The 19368-nt window shown below is 38.1% G+C and overlaps 3 protein-coding genes across 4 annotated transcripts in view; all 3 read right to left on the bottom strand.

Annotated features, from left to right (window-relative positions):
* Nucleotides 1-4286: 4286 nt before the first annotated feature.
* LOC146316975 (protein PML-like) lies at nucleotides 4287-7559 on the bottom strand. 2 transcript variants are annotated; one of them, XM_084734459.1, is made up of 3 exons: nucleotides 7438-7559; nucleotides 7217-7308; nucleotides 4287-5652 (listed from the first exon to the last, which is right to left on the bottom strand). In XM_084734459.1, exons 2-3 carry the CDS (start codon nucleotides 7293-7295, stop codon nucleotides 4979-4981), a joined length of 753 nt encoding a protein of 250 aa, XP_084590585.1. In that variant the 5' UTR covers nucleotides 7296-7308; nucleotides 7438-7559; the 3' UTR covers nucleotides 4287-4978. The 2 variants fall into 2 exon arrangements, with proteins under 2 accessions (XP_084590585.1, XP_084590586.1); XM_084734460.1 differs by lacking the exon at nucleotides 7438-7559 and having other exon boundaries at nucleotides 7217-7429.
* A 1172-nt stretch (nucleotides 7560-8731) lies between these two features.
* LOC146316974 (uncharacterized) lies at nucleotides 8732-13721 on the bottom strand. The gene is made up of 3 exons (XM_084734195.1): nucleotides 13351-13721; nucleotides 13138-13189; nucleotides 8732-9491 (listed from the first exon to the last, which is right to left on the bottom strand). The coding sequence occupies exons 2-3, from the start codon at nucleotides 13187-13189 to the stop codon at nucleotides 8953-8955; spliced, it is 591 nt and encodes a 196-aa protein (XP_084590321.1). The 5' UTR covers nucleotides 13351-13721; the 3' UTR covers nucleotides 8732-8952.
* Nucleotides 13722-15048: 1327 nt separating this feature from the next.
* LOC146316973 (unconventional myosin-IXAa-like) overlaps nucleotides 15049-19368 on the bottom strand; it is a 97695-nt gene continuing 93375 nt past the window's right edge. Inside the window, exon 44 of the mRNA XM_084734145.1 lies at nucleotides 15049-18851. Within this exon, the coding sequence (XP_084590271.1) occupies nucleotides 18463-18851 (389 nt within the window). The 3' untranslated portion in view covers nucleotides 15049-18462. The remainder of the gene's footprint in view (nucleotides 18852-19368) is intronic.

The following is a 19368-nucleotide window of genomic DNA, read 5'->3' as shown; positions in this document are numbered from 1 at the left end:
ACTTACAGAAAAAGCAAACAATGTGCACATCCCAAATTCTTCATAGGTGCTGGACAGAGGACACATACTAAGAGTAAAAAGTAAAAATGTCCATTACACTGAAGCAGGCCCAATATAAAAAGTGCTCAAATCATCTGATCTTCCTCAGGTTCCTGATGGTGAAGATCGCGTGATTAAATTGTCGCATGAAACTTTAGTCTAGTTTAGTCTAGTTCGAGTGTAAAGTTCATAAAGTGCTCAGATCTGATCTGATGCCGTCTTCCCTCTTTAGCAACTAAGCTGTTCCTTCTTTTTATTTAAACGTTTTTACACGGAGAACATTTAGCAGCACTTTTGATCGGTCAGCAGTAGAGGTGTTGTGATTATCAGCCAAGATAGCTGAGATATTTACAAAATTAAATACTGATAAAAAAATTTTAATAATACACAAATTATAATATCGTTAGGCCTTATCCATTTGGTGTAAATGCACTTTTGTACAGTTACTGTCATATAGTCTCTCTCCACCTCCATACACTTGTATTTTTAGTGTAATTCATTTGCCAAAGAAGAGACAGAGCACACAATATACAAAGTTAAATTTCACTGATTGTTTTTTTTTTTTTTTTAAATTGACGTGCAGCCTTTAACTGTCAATCAGTGTTCTCCTTTTCTTACTGTTGAGGTTTGCTGTTCTCAACGTGAGAGGCACCTGATTCAGCTGCTGTTTCAGTTAATAAACTAAACTTCGTGAGATTGTTTTCTCAAAAGAAAGAAAAAAAAAATCTTAATTCTTCACAACAACTGACGAAACTCCATCATCTGATGACAGTGAGAGCAAGCAAATGGACTTCAAAAATATTGGTCATGCACAATTTCTAATTAATTTTTTACTGGTTGCCCTTCAGTGTTTTTGACATTTTATCTTTTTAACCCTAATGCACCCCCAGCTGTATGTTCTTATCTTCCAGTCTGAGATAAAGTTATCAACACACACCAACAATGATCTATTCAATCAGCACTGAAGCAGGGTAGGGGATATGTTTACACTGGTGCAGAACACCGCCACTCACTGCTTTGTACAACTACAGTACCGCCATGTTGAGGACTGAGCATGTCTGTCATATGAGCCAGCAGTTTGTCTTTCACCAGGACCACTGGTGCAACTACTTGTTTTATCATTTTAGTTTAGCTTGAACAAGTAAATATTCCTCCTCTGGGAAAATACATTATTAGTATATCAGCGGTGTAATTCTGAGATGCCTGTGCATGTTTCATTCAGAGCAGTAATACTGGAGAGGGCCTCGACTGTGACGATGGTGCCACCCACAGTCACAGTGAAGTTGACCCTAGAAAAGTATTTCTGCTTGTAACTGGTACCAGCGCATGTTTACGGTCTGGAAACGTGTCAAAGTAGTGAACAACCATAAAAATAAAACAAAACAGGAGCGAGAAAAAAGGGCCTCTATCTCCGTCCCATTCAGCACGACAACATGGGAGTTAGGAATGCATATTGATTAAGACTTCAAAATAAACTACTGCTGCTTGTTGCATACTTACACAATTGGACCCAAAACGGTTTACACACATCCATGTCTTGTACAGTTGTACAACAAAATGCTGCATTCAATTTTATAGTAACAAAGGAACAATCATGTCTGTATTTCTGAGTATTTGAAGCCAAATTTTTCAGACTTGCATGTTTTGTTGTTTGTACTGATTCATCAAGAGAACTGATCCCTGAAGCCGCACTGTATTATAAGGTTTTACCTGTACATCACGGGGCGCGTGGTTTATCTTTACAGTAAAATCTTTTATGGTGACCACTTTCCAACATGTGGGTACAAATATTCCAACTAGATTATTTCAGTATGGTGCAAACTTGTGCATAATTAGGGGGAACTGAGACTGCCAAAATTAAAAAATAAATGACTCAAATTAGCATGCCATTAAATGCATAAATGCAGGTATTAATTTATAAAATGTGAAATAAATTGATTGTTATTAATTAATCAATATTTAAAATTAAACCATAAAGCGTATAAATCAATAATGAATCAATAGCATACCTGGCAGAGACATTTGTTGAATAAGGAAACCTACACTTAAAATTAAAAAAAAAGAAAAAAAAAGAAAAAAGAAAATGAGCTCTGCTCTGAGCTTCCAGTCCAGGCAGCTGACAGTGGCTAGTCAATCACTCTCATGTCAGTCAACCATTAAGCCCAGTTCAGACCAAAGATTCAAAGGCGAAAATAATACAGAAATAAATACACAAATACTTAACTAAATTTAAAAATTAATAAATGGAAAATTAATTGGGAAAGTCATTTACACAATTTACACAAATTAAGTGATGCCTACATTTATTTTTATCATTTTAATGGCATAATTATTTAATTTTGAGTCATTTATTTCTTTGCTTTTAGCTTTGGCAGTTTCTATCCTCCATACATAATATTCCAGTTCATACCAGGGTCCATCGAATCCAGAATCAGTCGTGAAGTGGATTTTCTTGTTGCAACAGTTTTTATAAGTAATCTTGAATTAAATATTTGAGAATGAATGCTCTATCAGCCTGCCAACCTACCACTGAGTAAATATTTCTCTGAATAGTTTGACCTGAATGAATGACTCCAGTGAATTGAGCCAATCCTGGTAATGCTTTTGCCTACGTCATGACCACGTTAGTGATGTAGGTGGATCTCTAAGCTTGTCCCTAATATAGATGCACTAAACCTTTAGCTGTTTGTTGTTGCTTCAGTTGTTGATAAATGGGAAGATTATGAGATAGAAGGGTGTTAATAGTTGAAATCACTTCATCTTTTTAATTAAAGAACCATTACCTCAAATCCATCCTTCTGTATCTCTAAAACTGTAGAGCCTCCAGTTATTTTTTCAATAATCTCTTTGCCATCTTTTTTAAATGTTTTAATTTAGTGATCTTGTCAGGGTCGATGTTTCACACAGTATAGTTTAATTTTTCATTTAACTGTCTCACCTTTGTTACTGATCTTGTTTTATGTCACCTTTTAGTTTTAATACTGTAAGTCTAGGACTTTGCACAGAGATCAGTTTGATTTTTTTTTTTTTGTTTTAGGGTTTTTTTTTCACTTTTAACTCATGTCCTTCAAATGCACACTAATCTGAAGGCCACATTATTTTAACTTAATTGTTTTATTTAACTGTTGTGAGAACATTTCTTGGGGTATATCTCTCGTGAAGGCATGGTTTAGCATTTTTGATTGTGGGGATGCTGTAGCCTGGGACTGCAGAGAACATGTGTATGTAAAAGTGGTTTAATAAAGACTTGTTCTGTTACTACACTGTCTTTTTGGATTCTTTCTGTGATACCATTTGTTGTTTAAACCCCGGCAATAATGGTCAAAAAATATTAAGGGTTCCAAAATGCAGACTGATCTTTAATATTTTCTCTCCCGTGTTTCTGACTAAATAGGTAAAAAAAAAAAAAGGTTTGCCAGAATAATTTAAAGTTTTCCCAAGATATTTTTTTCAACTGAACCAGGTGAAGAAAACTTTTGGCAAACTGTCAGGATCATTTTGTGTTTTAGCAAATTCTGTAAATGTTATTGTCATGTCAGGTCTTTCATTTGGTCGCCAAGTTTGGCACCAATTAAATTACATTTATTGACAAAACAACATGGCAGATGTTACAAAACTTGCTAACACACGCCTAAAGTTTTTGTCACCCCTTTTTTTCAGATGAAAAAAGTAATTTATACTGGAAAAACTTTTTTTCCATTTGTTCTTACTGTAAGTCATAAACACAGGAGAGAAAACAATTTAGATCAGCCTTGGAAAAAGGATCACCTGAATTTATCTTCCTCTCATGGTTTCCATACTTATCATACTCCATATTTTATGTATAATTTAGCCATAGTGAGATAAATCTCATAGAAAAACATTCCTCTTGATATTGTGATTATCAATTTCAGCCATATCTCCCATCCCTACTTGAAATATTCTAGAATTTAATTTATTAACATTAACCAATCAGGGTGTCTTGATTTTTTTTTTTTTTTATTATTTAAACATTTTTTAAATTTTGCATCAATGGTTACGTCATTATTAGACTATCAAGATTTGATTTGCAAAGATCAACAGATTGTTGGCTTTATGCCCTGACAACTGTCCTCTTTAAAAGGAGAGGTGTTTTTTGTTTTTTTCTTTGGACACGCGCCAGATGCCCCTACTAATCAGCAATGAAGTATATCATTTGGGACACCATGTAGAAATACAATACATTTATTATATTTATTTACCTTCAATAAAATTTTCTGCCACAGAAGCCTTTAAGTAAATTCAGAATGAAAAAACAGTAACTATATTTCCAACAGTAGTTGCTATTTCCACACATTGATGACTGAAAATCACCTAAAATAGACTTATTTTAAAATCTGCCCACCATTATCTACAGTTTCACCATTTATAAATCACATAACCATACGTCTGAATCTCTGAAAAGAAAATATTAATTACGGATAAAGACGGTCTGTTTGTTACTGAAATAAATGGTGAAGATGTAGGAAAACAGCACGCAGATTTGTCTTACAACAGCTGCAACAGACCCTCATGTTTTCAGTCTGATCAGTATTGTACAATAAATTATAGTGCATGTTTTTGGAATAATCTAAAGGTTAAAACTGAAGAGATTTAAAACTCCAGATTGACAAAGCCAAAACAACAGCGTCTAGAAGAAACAAAGGCCCAATTAGCCTGAGGAAAAACCGACCACATCCTAATCTAAGTGCTGCATCAAGCTGAAATGGTACTGTGTGACATTCAGATGTGAATGCAACCTCACCTTTGAAAAGCTTCCACGAACCGTTGCAGGAATACTCCATTTGCACTGACATTTAATTGCTTTCCTTTTTGCTTTGATGAGGAAGATGTCTAAGGAGATTTTATCCAGTCAATTTTTCATTCATTCAATCATCAACGGTCTGATTTGTTTCAGGTATTACTTTCTCAGTCTGAAGTTTTATAATCCATTAAGTTCTCCCTCGTGGCCGTCTGCTTTGCTCTCTGTGACCTTCACTGTCTGTCTGAAATGCTCCCACAGGGGGCGCTGCTGTTCTGGTGGCTTACAGCTTACCTTAGGTTTAGCAGCAGGTTTGTCCTCCATGGTGTCCAGAGTAAACCCGTGCCTACAGATCAACTCTGGTGTGGGCTGAAGCACACTGTACAGCGCCTGTAATGCCCGTACGTCCTCCAAAGCATCATGGGCCTTGTAGTTCACACCCAGCAGCTCCCTGACCAGGTTCTCCTGTCGAAAACTCTGGAGGCCGCGGTCCTTCAGCATCTCCCGAGCCAGTGGTAGAGTGTCAACACAGCCTGAGATCGACAACTCAAACTCTGCTCTGAGCTCCAGCTCATCCAGAGCTCGGGCCAACAGGGGGCAGTCGAAACGGCGAATGTTGTGGCCGATGACGAGCGGGCGTCCGAGCATTTTAAGGAAAGCTATGAAGGAGACGAGGACCTCTCGCAGGGAGTTTGTGAGGACAAGCTGTCGATGGAGGTACAGCCTCTGTCTGTGGACCCTGAGGCCGGTCACTTTGGTTGCTCCCCGCTGCATCCGACACCGAGGGATGACATAGAGGTTGAGTGAGTGACCTCCACTCACTGCAGCCAGCTGGACAATCTCACAACTCTGACCTGTTGAAATAAAACACGGAAACAAACAGAATCACATCATGTACTTCAGAGGATTTTCCCCAAAAAGATCTTCCAGACACTGGGTGTTAAAGCAGTAAATGTACAAACTTTGATGAACTTAGTGCAGGCTGAATCAAAGGCTATTCAATTAAATGAAAACCAATCAACATCGATAAAAATCAAACTTTAACTCAGTGGTTTGTTCCAGGGACCAAACAGGAGTTCACGAGTGGGTTGTAGGGGGTCCACAGCAAAATGAGAAATAGAATATTTGAACTTTTATCTAATTTTTTGGAAGTTGGATCATCAGTGGAAGTAAGAGGGGTGGCCATTTTGATTGATTGTATTTTCAGTACTGGTCAGTCTACCGATTTCTCTTTTTTTTTTTTGTCCAATCAACAGTCTAAAATCCAAAAGACTTTTACTATCAGAATTGACAGAGGAAACCAGCAAATTCTTACATTTAAGAAGTGAGAACCAGCAAATGTTTGATATTTTTGCTTGCAAAATGACTAAAATGATAAATCAATTATAAAAATAAGTAGTTTTTTTTTCCTTTTGATTGAATAACTGATTGATGATTGAAGTTCTAGAGCCCACATGGATCTGGCACACTAGAGATGTAACCGTTATATGGTCTCACAATATCACCTCGGCCCACTTCAGTAACAAGCTTAATAACCAATAAATTAATCTTTTAAGTCACTTATCCAACAGCAACCCAAGAAATTCTGTGGTTTCAGATTTTTGTTGTTGTTGTTTTTTTTTATTTCATATCACTCAAAACAATCAACAGTCACCTTGGGAAACTTGTAATGTCCACATTTATTTAATCTGTCTTTTATTTAGATGATTTGGGGCTATTGCAATACGATTCACAATTAGTGGGAATGATCATGTTTGCATCACAGTTTTCATTTTCACAGAAGAAAAAAATTATAATCATGATGATGTCGCATCTGTTAGGGTCTGTAGAAAACATCTGGACATCTCTGCAGCTCTACTGTACTTCATTACAATGTGGTTTTGTCACACATTCGTCCTTTATCAAATAACTGCAGCTTCTGTGATTCTTGGTCATACTGTGATTTTGATATTTTGATTAATTGTGCATCTCTTAACAAAAATTGATCAGACAGAACATAAAACATGAAAACTTTGATTTGAGGAAACACCTAGTAGGTGTAATGCTTTTCTTCCATTAAGCAGGCAAAGTGGACCAGACAGAGACATTGAGATAACAGTGAAAATAAATTACCAGTTATGTTGTCCAGTGTCCACTCAAGGACAAATATTTAGAGGAACAGTGTGGACAGTTCCAATGAGAGACCCTTCTCACAGCCGCCATTTTGTCCTGAAACAGGTTAAATACAGGTGTTACCACTGGTGGCACCTGTGTTCACCCTGCTATTTCATATCAATATGGCTGCTGCGAAAAAGGTCTAATATCCACAAAGAAAATCGACACACTGCACCGACACTGTGGTCTAACTGACAAAACATGACAGTAAAGGTTTAACTGCCAATTATTCCTGTATTAACAGCAGAGAACAAGTGATCTTACTTAGTCCAGTTGTCTCCAAGTCAAAGAAAACCAGCGGCTGTTGAGGCTTTTCTCCTCGATCTGACTCTGATTTTTGCATCACGACAACGTTTCTGAATTATGAAAGACAGTTAGGTTTTATAAAATAAACGAAACAAAACGAGGCAGTACGTATTTAGGTACATGATGGCGCCGCTAAACACTACATCCTATGAACATTTTCCCTCCATGTTTTTAAATACCTTTGACCGACAGCCCCGGCGGAAGATGACTTTCAAAACAAAAGCCTCAATGATGAGGAATTTACGGAAGAGAACAAAAGAAACGAGTCCGGCATTAAAAAAGATGCTGTAACAAATCACATCTGTCTGTAACTACATACTACGACGATGGTTGCAAATTAAAGTATTATTTTCCAACAAAAACAAGAATAATTCAAGAAAATCCACATTTCCGCCATCTCCTTACCAGACACAGATTTGCGCAAGCGCAGAAGAAACCTTTCTTCTTCTCCTGTAAAATGTGAACCAGCTATAAACGTCATAGACACAGTGCTGCCCTCCACAGGAAATAAATGGTCACGAAAATAAACTGTGGTAAATAAAAAGGTGGATGAACTGAACGAACATATCAAGATTATTATAGTCAACGAAAACTAAACTAATAGCTAAAACCACGTGTGAAAATGATTAAAAAAAAAAAAAAAACATAAATAAAAACGAGACTGTGGAAAAGAAGACAAAAACTGAAATTACAGTGTACAAAACTAACTAAACTAACTAAACTTTAACTAACATTTTTAAACTGTAAAAATTAAACTAGAGGAATCTTTGGATGGTGTCATATATATATACAATTTTTTGCATGGATAACTTGAGTTTCAAAAACAACTCAAAGTCAAATCTGTAAATATTCTTAATAAGGAGTCTTTTTGTTATGTTTTGTGGTATTTTGATTGTAGATAAGAAGGTAAAGCTGTGATGTCTGCTTGTCCACTCTGCAATTATAATAAGATAATAATATAACATCCAGATTCAAACCATAAACAGTTTTAAAAGTGACTAATCACCAACTTTAATGAATCCACTTCATCTCACCTCTTCTCTCATTCCAGGTAGTGATTTCCTCAACTTCCCAAAATGCTGTGTGGCAAACTCTGTGAAAGTCTAGATTTGCTTTGAGTTATTATACATAGACACTACTGTACACAGTAAAAGAAAAGAAAAAATCAAGGCAACATACTGTGATAGATGTTTGAACTTTGAATCAAACTCAAACTCTCAAGTCGTCAAATAAACTAAACAAAGTTTGAGTTTTAATTGAGTTTTATACACTCAAAGGAAAAAAATAGTTTAAAAATTGTTCATAGTGATCTGTAGACTTTATTTGGGTGCCTGAAAACTAGATGGTTTTAATTGAAAATATTAAAATATTACCTTTTGTTCACTTTCACCTCAACAACTGAACAATTTCTGAAATACAGGTTTTGGATAAGAAGGAGAAGAAGAATTCAAAAATACACCGTTTCTAGGAGAATCAAATTGTAATTTAATGGTTCTTGTTGGAAAACTGTGCTACATCTCACTGTAAATACAAAACAGTACAACACCTGTGATTATATGAGACAAGTTACAATACATCAAACAAATTAATATAAATCACTGTATTATCAGTCAGTCCAGTCACCTGAGATGACATGAAGAACCAGGTCTTTTTTTTTGCCAGACTGTTTTCCTCTTGTTGTTTCTGTAGCTTTTTTAAAATATCATGGACGACCTGTAGATAAATCTGCCCACAACCAATCTGTTGAGCCTCCATGAGTTGAACAGCTCCTGCAGCATCTTGGCGTCCTCCACAGCGTTGTGGGCGTCGTAGGTTTTTCCCAGGAAGTGTCGGACGAGGTACTCCTGAGAGTTACTGGCCAGACCACGAAAGACATTCTTAGCCAGCAGGAAGGTGTCCAGAAACCCGGACACCACCTGCTGGAACTCCTGCCGCAGGGAGAACTGTCGCAGCACTCTGGTGAGCACAGGTGCGTCAAACCGCCGCGCGCTGTGGGCCGCCAGCAACACGGGGCGGCGGAAGGAGCGGAGGAAGGCGATGAAGGAGGTGAGAACATCAACAAGAGGGGTGGTCTTCATCGGAACCCCGTGGAGATACAGGACGTCATCGAGGACGGTGAAGCCTGTGACTTTTTTGGCGCTCTCAGTGAGGGGCTGCCGGGGGAGGGTGTAAGCGTTAAAGACCCTCTGTTCACAGACGGCCGACAACTGGATGATGTCACAGATCCCGGTGTCTGAAAGTAGAGAAGACACCGATTGAAGAAGGACAAGAGAACAAGAACATAGTCTACAAATAAATAAAGGTTACAATGAGCAAAATTGGGAAGACCATTTTCTTTTTATCAGCAATTCTTGCAGGGGTGTGTCCAGACTTTTTCTTTGACAGGGGAGGCCTAAGGGGGCCCCTGACCTTTGCTGGGGTGGCATACATGTATCCACACATGCATGCATGAACGCAACATGTTGGAATAGCATTTTATTCTTTAAGTGCTCAAAAAGTAATTGCACTTCCATTGTACCTCTGTCCTCAGGCTGTGAGATAGATAAATACGTCCTCACCATTTTATTTCGCTTGCATATTTTTATTTATTTATCCATTTGCTGTATGTAGCTTTTGTGTATGTTTTGTGTTTTTGTGAGTACCATAAAGGAAATTACAACTAACATCTCACTATGCAACCCTAAAATTATCCATAGAGTAAATTAACCCTAAAAAAAATTAAAGTAGAGAAGAAAACAGTGCATATTTATAAATATTCATCAGTTAGTTCAAACTAAGGTCCCGCCTCTCACTGGACAGATAGCCAATCATACTTGGGGTTACAGGGTGGCACTTAGGGTGGTCAGTGGCCCCCTTCTAGAAACGCCCCTTAATTATTTTTTCTGCATTTCTCAGGAATCCACTGGTGAGGTTAGCACAAAGAATGGAAACAGTGGGAAATAGCAAGATTTGACCTGTCCAAAAGTAACAAATCCAACCACTGTTCCCACCCAAGAAACAGTCCATGGATTGTATATGTATTAAAGTAAGGAGAGATAACATGTTAATTAGTGAGCTTTAAGGTGCTTGTATCTGGGGTTGCCAATTGCTCTGACTACCCATTATTCTGGTAACGCCCATCGCTCACCCCCTCCCTGCAGGTGGTAACCATGAAACTACCCATCTAACCATCCTGAGACTTTAAAGCTAATGACACTTCCCCTAACAACGGGCCCATGCATGAACTGAGGTAAAACCCTTTTTATTTTATTCTGACATTGAACATTTGTTTGCAACAACAAAATCAATTGAAATGTAATTCAGTGTAAGGCCAAACAGAAATCTTTTAACGTCAAAACCCCCACTGATTCAGCACCATGGACTGGGCCAGGGGAAATGAGTATCAAAGGGTTTCAGAATAATGGACAATCAGAACAGTTGAAAATCGTCCACATGTTGTATCTCATTTATTTAATCTGTATAAAAAACGTAAAGTGTAAACTTTCAGTGTAAACATGTCAAGTTTTGGTTTTCATGCAGGGGTATGTGCTGTAATATTTAAAACACCTTTGCATGCACATATTAACATAAAAAAAAAAAAGTTTTGTCAGTTTTCTGTTATGTTAATGAGTGCAGTCACTGAGTCATTCTAGCTGCACACACACCCACACGTAGTCAGAAACCACAGGCAAACTCAGGAACTTCGCTTTAAAGTCACAATAAAATCTTCTCAACGACCAGTTTCAGTTGTTTCTGCTCTGACAGGAAGGCTAATTTTGACTGACCAATTAACAACCAGGGCTCCACTTAATGATTATTTCCACTGTCGATTCATCTGTTAGCTTATTTTCTCAATTAATCGATTTATTGTTTGGTCTTAAAAATGTGACAAGACACTCCATTTATTATTTTAAGATTTGTACTCTTTGGTTCATCTGTATGATCTGCAGTTCAATTCAAGTGTGTCACATAGGAGTGGCATCCTGTGACAGCCACAGGAAGAAGAACATCTCTGGTTGGTTTGTGGTTGGGCAAAGACACGTCCGCTGTTGTGTAACGTTATTGGCCCGAAGTGTAATGACAGCCTATCCCTTCACAAAACAAACTGTCGGTTTTAATTTCTCAGAATCCTCATGAACTAGAAGAGTCAGGTGTCATAATCACATGTGAGATTAGGAACCAGCGAGAAAAGAAACTGAAACACATTCTTATCCTCTTTATCACAGAAATACCTCCACCTGATGCGTCTCTGCTGACAGGTGGAGACTTCAGATGGACTGATAACAGACTCTGACATCAAGTGGATGTTTAGGTGACTTACAGATACACAATAAAGGAAACACTACAGACATGTTCATCTATAAACTGTATCTTTCTGTCTATAATCTATATAACAGTTTGTTAGTTGATTCCATAGTAAATGTTACACCAGTGGAACATATTTACTCAACTTATGTACAACTTTACTTGAGTATTTACATTTTATGCTACTTTTTCCTGGCTGATATTTTACTTTTTTTCTCCACTACATTTTATTGACAGTATTAAATACTTTGCAGATTCTGATTATTATGATGATTTATTATGATAGATTAAGGTATATAGCAGTTAAGCATAGCAGTGGGAATCAATATGATATTATCATGATACTAAAGTCACAGATGTTATTGCAGTTTCAAACGTTTTGTTATGAGTAATGTGATCACCTTTTTTCAAATTTTGTCCACAAAGGAAGCCTGTCAACATGTAATAAAATAAAGTTCAGTCTGATCATCTTCAATCATTTTAAGTAAGTAAATAAGTAAATAAGTTTTAGATGAATAGCACCTTTCACAGATACAAAAAAGTGCTTTACACCGATAAAAAACCCCAAACAATTTTAAAGGGACTGTTAAAAATATCCCAGCAAATGTGGCATTGTAAAGCAGACAGACTGATCAACCAATCCAGCTGATCATGCCCTCTGCTGACCTCAGCAGAAAAAACTTCTCAGCACCATTTAGTGGCTGAAAAACATAATTTTTATTTTTCTAGTATACAAATTTTAATTTTGCAAAGTTAATAATTTATATTATAAAAAAAATACTTGGCACCTGATACAATATTGCCATGGAAAATATTACAATAGATACTGAGCTGTGTAATTTCCACCCCACGTTTATGGCCAGCAGAATATAAAGTAGCAGAAAATCCCCACCTTTAAAAATGTAAGTGAAGTTTGCACATTAATGCATCATTAATTAAAGCCTAATCACGTGATATAATATGTATCATTCTGAAAGGGCAATTCAGAATCAGAGCCACAAACACTCTATTTCTCCCAGAGGGGAAATGAGTCACATTACATTCTGCTTAATGAGTATTTTTACTTTTGGTAGACTCCTACTTTAAATATAGTTTGAATCAAATACTCATGTAGGCCTATAGAGTGCAGGACTATTGACAGAATTTTTAAACTGTGGTATTTCTACTTTTAAGTTGCCACTTCAGTAAAAATAAAATAAATAAAAAATCTTTCATCATTGCTTAAAAGTTATTGAGGATTTAAAAAAAAGTCTTCAAAGTCTACACAAGCTTAGAGCATAAAGTTATTTTGACATAATAATCTTTAGTAACAAAGGCAACCAGGTGTGGCTGAAAGCTCTGGAAGAAATTCTCAGTGTGTGAAACCTGTTATGTTCAAGATCAACAATGAACTTTCACACTGAATACAAAAAAATAAATATATATTTCAAAAATATATTTTGGGCACTCTGCCAAAAATGTCCCATTATAACAGTGACTATTATCAAATAAAGACAAAGTAATATTTAAATAAAAAAAATAATAATAAAATAAAATGACGTTGTGACTGATGAAATATTGATAAGCAAAAAAACGTAAATTAAAGTGACTCTTACCTAATCCAGTGGTCTCCAGGTCAAAGAAAACGATGGTGTTATAATCAGTCATCTGCAGGATTTTAACAGATACGACATGAGCTGATATTCAAATCTGATTTATCTGACAGTGTATAATCATCAATAGAGAAGCTTTAACATTTTAAGCAAACAAAAAAAACATAAAAGCAGAGTTCTTTTAAATTTAGAAAAGTACAAAAAGAAGTTGCTCACCGTGGACGGTGTGATGTGGTATCAGCTGAGTCTCTGTGTGTGTGTGTCTCTGTGTGTGAGACAGATGTGAAATCAGCTGTGTTGACCTCAGACGGCTTCATGTAGCGACGCATCCGGGAGGGAGCAACAGGTGAATCACTGCCACCGCATTTCAAAACCTACAGACTCTCAGCGAAACGCTTACTTTCATTTTAGTGGAAGAGAAACTCCGCGTACGTTTTTTTTTTCTTCTTCTTCTTCTTCTTCTGATGAAATCGCGTCCCCGCTGCTCTGATCGTCCGTCAGCGGGCCGCAGTTACAAAACAAAAGATATATTTTCTTTTCTGTCAGGGTGGAATCTTCTTCGCTGTTCTGCTCTGTTAGTTTCATTTTTAACGCGGTGCGTGACGGGAAGTGGAGGCTTTTGTTGTGGCAACTGTCGCATGGACAACTTGTGAGTGTGAAACCTACTGCACAGTGCAAATGTTTGACAAGAAAATCAATAAGCAAATAAATTTAAATCAAATGTTAAATACATAAGTTACAATAAATAAATAAACAAACAGTAGCAGAGTATTTTTAAACTATTTTCCAGAGTGGGTTTGCTCATTTTATTTTAGTTTCCATTGTTTAAAAATGTTTAGTTTTAACTTTTATTCAGCAGCAAGATGTAAGAAGTTCAGACTCAGTCATGTGTGTCTCCTCATGCTTGGTGTGGTGACAAATGTGACAAAAATGAGTAAAAATAAAGACATTTCCTGTAGTTTTTGAATTTTTTTTTTTTTTATTTCAGTTCGTTTCGTAAGTACACTATATTGTTTCAGTTAGTTCTAGTTTTTTATTTCAGTTCCTAAAATCTTCACACATACTTTTAGTTTTTAGTTTAGTTTTAGTTGACTTTTTTCCTTTTTTATATAGCTTTTAATTTTAAATAGTTTTTAACATCATGTCTTTTTACTGGAATTGCTGATTGATCAATACGCTGCTATTGAGCGTGGGTGTTTTGTATCGATGGTTGTTATTTTATTGTTAAGTTTATTTTATGAAACCAGGGCACCCTGTGTATATATGTGTGTGTGTGTGTGTGTGTGTGTGTGTGTGTGTGTGTGTGTGTGTGTGTGTGTGTGTGTATATAAGGATGTCTAAGAACAGAACAGAGAGCAGAAAGAAGGAGGAGAGAAAACGCAGCAGTAAACAACAGTAAAACTCATGAAAGGCTTTCACACTGCACTGAAACTAAATTAATGCACATAGATTACTAACAGGTTGTTTTGTTTTGGTTTTTGCTGAGGGCAAAAAACGCACCTGAAAGTGACAAAGCAGTTCTTTGTAATATCCCCTTTTCAGAGTCAACATTTTGTTTAGTCATAAAGCCACAAGAAATTTCATCAATGACATTACCGACGGTTAGTCAGCAGACAAAACACCATGAGTCATAAGCTGAAGCATCTACAAGTAATCCAGCCAATCCTTAATTTTATTATCCTCACCTTTGTCTTTTTTTCCTGCTGTGACATGTCAGAATGTCCTCTGTGGGAAAAATTAAACTGAAATTTTGAACAATTCATGATTTTTGAATCAAATAATTTTTTCAGTTCGTCCCGTTCTTGTGAGCAGAGAAAATATACTGACATTCCAGAAATAACAAAAAATTGTACCTTCCACCCTTTCAAAGTAAAATACCCACAGTTACATTGAAGCAAAATATGACTCAACTCGTTTGTGTTTGGCTGCAGTTTTGCTTTTTTATTAAGCAGATGAATTTCCCCCATAAAGTCTTTTTTTTTCTTACAACCATAGACATGTTTGTATCATTAAAAAAGAAATATAACACAAATTGCACCTTATACATAACTGTGTCCAGAGTGGCGCAGACAAAGAGACACTTTTATTTTTTTTTTCTCGCTTCGTAGCACAAACATGACAGACCTGGTGTGGCCTGTTAAAATGTTGCCATGATTAATAGTAGATAATGAACCGTACACAGGATAATATATCCTTTTATAACACCTTTTATAACAGATTCTTTTAAACCAATGTACACCCCAAAAGCATGATCATAAATAGTACATACACTGTGTATAAAAGAGGAACAAAAACAACCAGAGAAAGCAGAGCATGCCTTCCAGTGACAGGTACATTCACTTTTTTTAATTCTTTTTTTTTTTTTTTTTTTCTTAATTGGCTGAATGCCATATTGACAGCCTGGACATGTACAAAGACCATCCCATCAAATATCAACTGAAAAGATATTTGACCTGGAAACAGTTTTGTCCTTTCAGCTCACCTCCGAGACATTTTTTTTTCCTTCTCCTAAACAGGTTTACAGTTTGTGTTGTAAAAAGACAGCACACTGCAAGTCTCCACACCTGCATTAAAACTGAGATCAGCACAGTCTTTACTGAGACTTCCAGCTTCACGGAAAAAGTTGATTAACACTGATTGTGTTGGTGAGATCGGAGCAAAGGTTGCCCCGAAGGTATCTGATCACAGACGCAGCAAGCAAGGAGGGATATTGCAGCTTAGGAACGGAGACATCATTGCTGTTAAGCTACTCAGTAGGCGCATAAAACTGAATATCACACTGACTTTTTGGATACTGTATGGACAGACAGAAAGAGAGGAAGAATATGCAGAAACACGTGGACGGTCTGAGTTAGTTGCTACTCATTTTTGTCTGGTTAACAGGCAGATAAAATGCTACTTTTCACAGCCAGAGCCCATAGAGAAGAGGATGGAAGAGCCGATATTATGGTGAAGAAGAAGAAGAAGAAGAAGACGAAGAAGAAGAAGAAGAAGAAGAAGAAGAAGAGTATTCTGGGTGGCTCAGAGGACATCGTGGACGGTTTGAAAGTGTGAGTGAGTGCAAGAGTTTCCCCACAGGTGCAATGAAATTCAGACTAATGAAACAAGTCTGAGTTAGTTTTAGTGTCACTTGATGTTTGCAGAGACTATTTTTTCACCTTTACAAGAGGAACATTTTGTGAGGGAAACACTAGTGTATGTGTGTGTCGAGAAAATTACACATGCACATGTGGGGGCTGATACAGTGGCAGGAACTGACCCACTGCAGGTCCCGCCCCTTTTTGCTCTGTGCTCCAATAACAACTGAGCAAGCTTGGTATCCAGCAGAACCAACTTTCCTCTTTCCTGTTTCCAGTTCAAAGAAAAATGCTTCTGTAATATTTTTTTTCCCCCAGGATGACAAAGTCAAGTCCTGCCCTACTCTGTCTCTGATTGGCTTACCCTAACCTTACCCAATAACTGACCCCTTATGCCTAAACCTACCCATAAGCTACCCAACCCAAATGACCCAAACCAAAAGGTCAACGAGGACAAGCCGGTCAGAGTCAGAGCAGGGTGAGTCATGACTTTGCCATCCTGGGAAAAGAAAAGTTGCTTCCTATGCCGTATTCTTGTACCAGGCTTTGAAAAATTTATGTCTGCTGTAAAGTTGGGTATTTTATTATCAGGGGTCTACTGGGATTGAGTCCCATTTGGAGCAGCCACAAGTGGCAATTCGTGGAACTGCAGTTCTTGGTACCTCTGTGCTGGCTTCACTTGTCATCCCCGGACGTTGCCTCTTGGCTAATCTACATCCATGTTAGCTAGTTAGTTAACTAGGGTTTTGCTAACATTAGCCAACTTAAGATATGACTTTATAGGCTGTATATCACTGTTAACGGTCCTTTCAAACATCTTCAAAATGTGTTTTTTTTTTTCAAAAAAGACAAGCCTAGCATATAGCAGATCCAAGTTCAGGAAACAGGAAAAGAGAAAGCTGAGCACGAGTCCAGTGGGTTCCAAGTTTGCTCAACTGTTACTAGAGCACAGATCAAAAAGGGGCGGGACTTAGGAAGGGTCAATAATTCATTCATTCATTCATTCAGACATGCACACACACACACACACACACACATACAGACAGGAAAGAAAAATGGCTTTCATCTGAACAAAAATAATCCATGAAATAATATTGACAACAAAAACATGACATCTTTGATATCAATAACAACACCTATAATACAGCAATAATATATATATTAAAAATTCAAGTCCTGACGTAGTAACACTGATGTTTCTGAATAAAACAGAGGGAAAAACAAAAAAGCTTGCAGGGAAAGGCAGATACAAATACACTTATGGCTGATTGACATGTGACACCTCAGGTCAAGTAAACGTGACACCAGACGTGATGCACAGCGAGTGAAGATTGACAGCTTTTCCTTCAATCGTTTCGCGAGAGTATAACCCAAAACTGGCTCTGTTTGTTGTGAAATAGGAAAAGAGAAAAAACAAATAATGCTAAACCGAGCAAAACCAGCACAGAAACAAAAATGGAACCTGAATTCCAGACACTTCACTTCGCAAAATAGAGGAACAGGAAAGAGAGACTAATCGACAATGAACGACCCAGGAGCAGCACTGGAGTTTCTTTCTATGTACACTTTTTTCCTCTGTAACAGAATAATAATATTAATAATAATAATAATTATAATGTAACATACAGCTGTAACATATTTCTGTACAGTCTCTTCAAACTGACGTAGGAAAAAGTGTGATGGAGTAGCATGCAGCCTCTTGGCTGGTGTGTCCTGTGTAAACGTGAAAAGCAAACTTAGCTTGGCGCTGGTTACAGACAAAATGTCCGCCAGTTCAGTCAGTCAGTATGGCTACATTTCTTCTGGGTGGCTTCAACCACCTGCCCACATGCTAAAAAATAAAGATGGGGCACTATAAGATTTGGCTTTGCAGGTGTGGGTTTTCTCTGCGTGTCTCACCACCCGTCCTTCCCTTCTTCTCTGGCTCCTCTAACCAACCCCTGGTGCTCCAGCAGGGGTCAAACAGCGCTGCGATCACAGGGTCAACAAACATGGCCGACTCTGTTCCAGCTTTTGACCATCATTTTGTCCTTCTGTCTTCTCTTCTTTTATTCCCCACAGCTTTCTGCTCTGACTGGACCAGGGGAGGAGGGGGGTGGGCACTGAGGAGGGGCAGCAGGCAACACTGGGCACGAACCTCGCCCCGTGACCAGCCTCGTTCAACCCCGGACTCTCCCTCCTCCCCTTCCCGTGCACCCTCCTGCGCTCAAACAGGCGGCGGTGGCGGCCGGTGTTCCTTCCCTCCACGGCTTCACACCATGAACTCGTTGCTGCCGTACAGAACCAGCTGCTGTGGCCCCGAGCTGAAGTCCGACTCCCTCCGGTGGCCTCCTGAGGGCTCGCGCGGCGAGCTGCGGCTCAGCCTGAGCCTGTGCCGGGTCTTACCGGCTTTTTGGCTCCCCTCTGCCTCGGCCAACGGGGCCCCCAAACCGCAGGAGGTGAGCAGGGGCCCGGAGGAGGAGGAGCGGAACCGGTAGTGAGGGGAGGGAGAGCCGGAGGCGTTGGAGGAGACAGAGGAGGAGGGATGGTAAGAGGAGGAAATGGTGGAGGTGGAGTCCGCAGAGTCCTGGGAGTCTGGCTGACGCCGCAGAGCTCGTCTGCCCTTCGCCTCTGACTTCCTGGAGCGATAAGTGCCGCGCTCTGGGGAGAGAGACAGAGCAGCAGGGCAGAGAGGTGTTACAAACAAACTATACAACATTTAATCCTACCAAAGAAATGCTAGTTATTTTAAAATGCATGATCATCATGTTGACAATATAGAGCTCAACAATGAACAACAACTTTTTTAGCAGCTCTAGTTCTAGAAGCAAATTCCCGGTTCTTTCACTTCACTGAAATATCCGAAAATTCTTATAGCTGTTCCTAAACACACCAGAAATATTATTCATAAAGTTTACTATAAAATTTATTGTTGTGTCTCATTCCCAGGAATAATGACGTTTTGGGTTGGCAAAATGTCCCGAGTACAGAAAAATAATTGGAAATACAGTCAGTGGGCAGAATCTCTGCAGATACAGCCACCACCACGCACTTCTAGTGGGTCATAAGTGATTATTGAAAGGGAGTATGTTTCTAAATCTTTTTTTTTTTGTTATTCTTTTTTTAAGGAAAAAGCCTGGAACTGCCAGATGAACTGTGACCATAAAACATTCGACTC

This window comes from Lutjanus erythropterus, chromosome 13 (genome assembly GCF_056507025.1).
Source record: "Lutjanus erythropterus isolate fLutEry1 chromosome 13, fLutEry1.hap2, whole genome shotgun sequence".
Lineage (NCBI taxonomy): Eukaryota > Metazoa > Chordata > Actinopteri > Lutjaniformes > Lutjanidae > Lutjanus > Lutjanus erythropterus.
The sequence above is the reverse complement of the archived record's forward strand: the minus strand, read 5'-3'. Positions and strand labels throughout refer to the sequence as shown.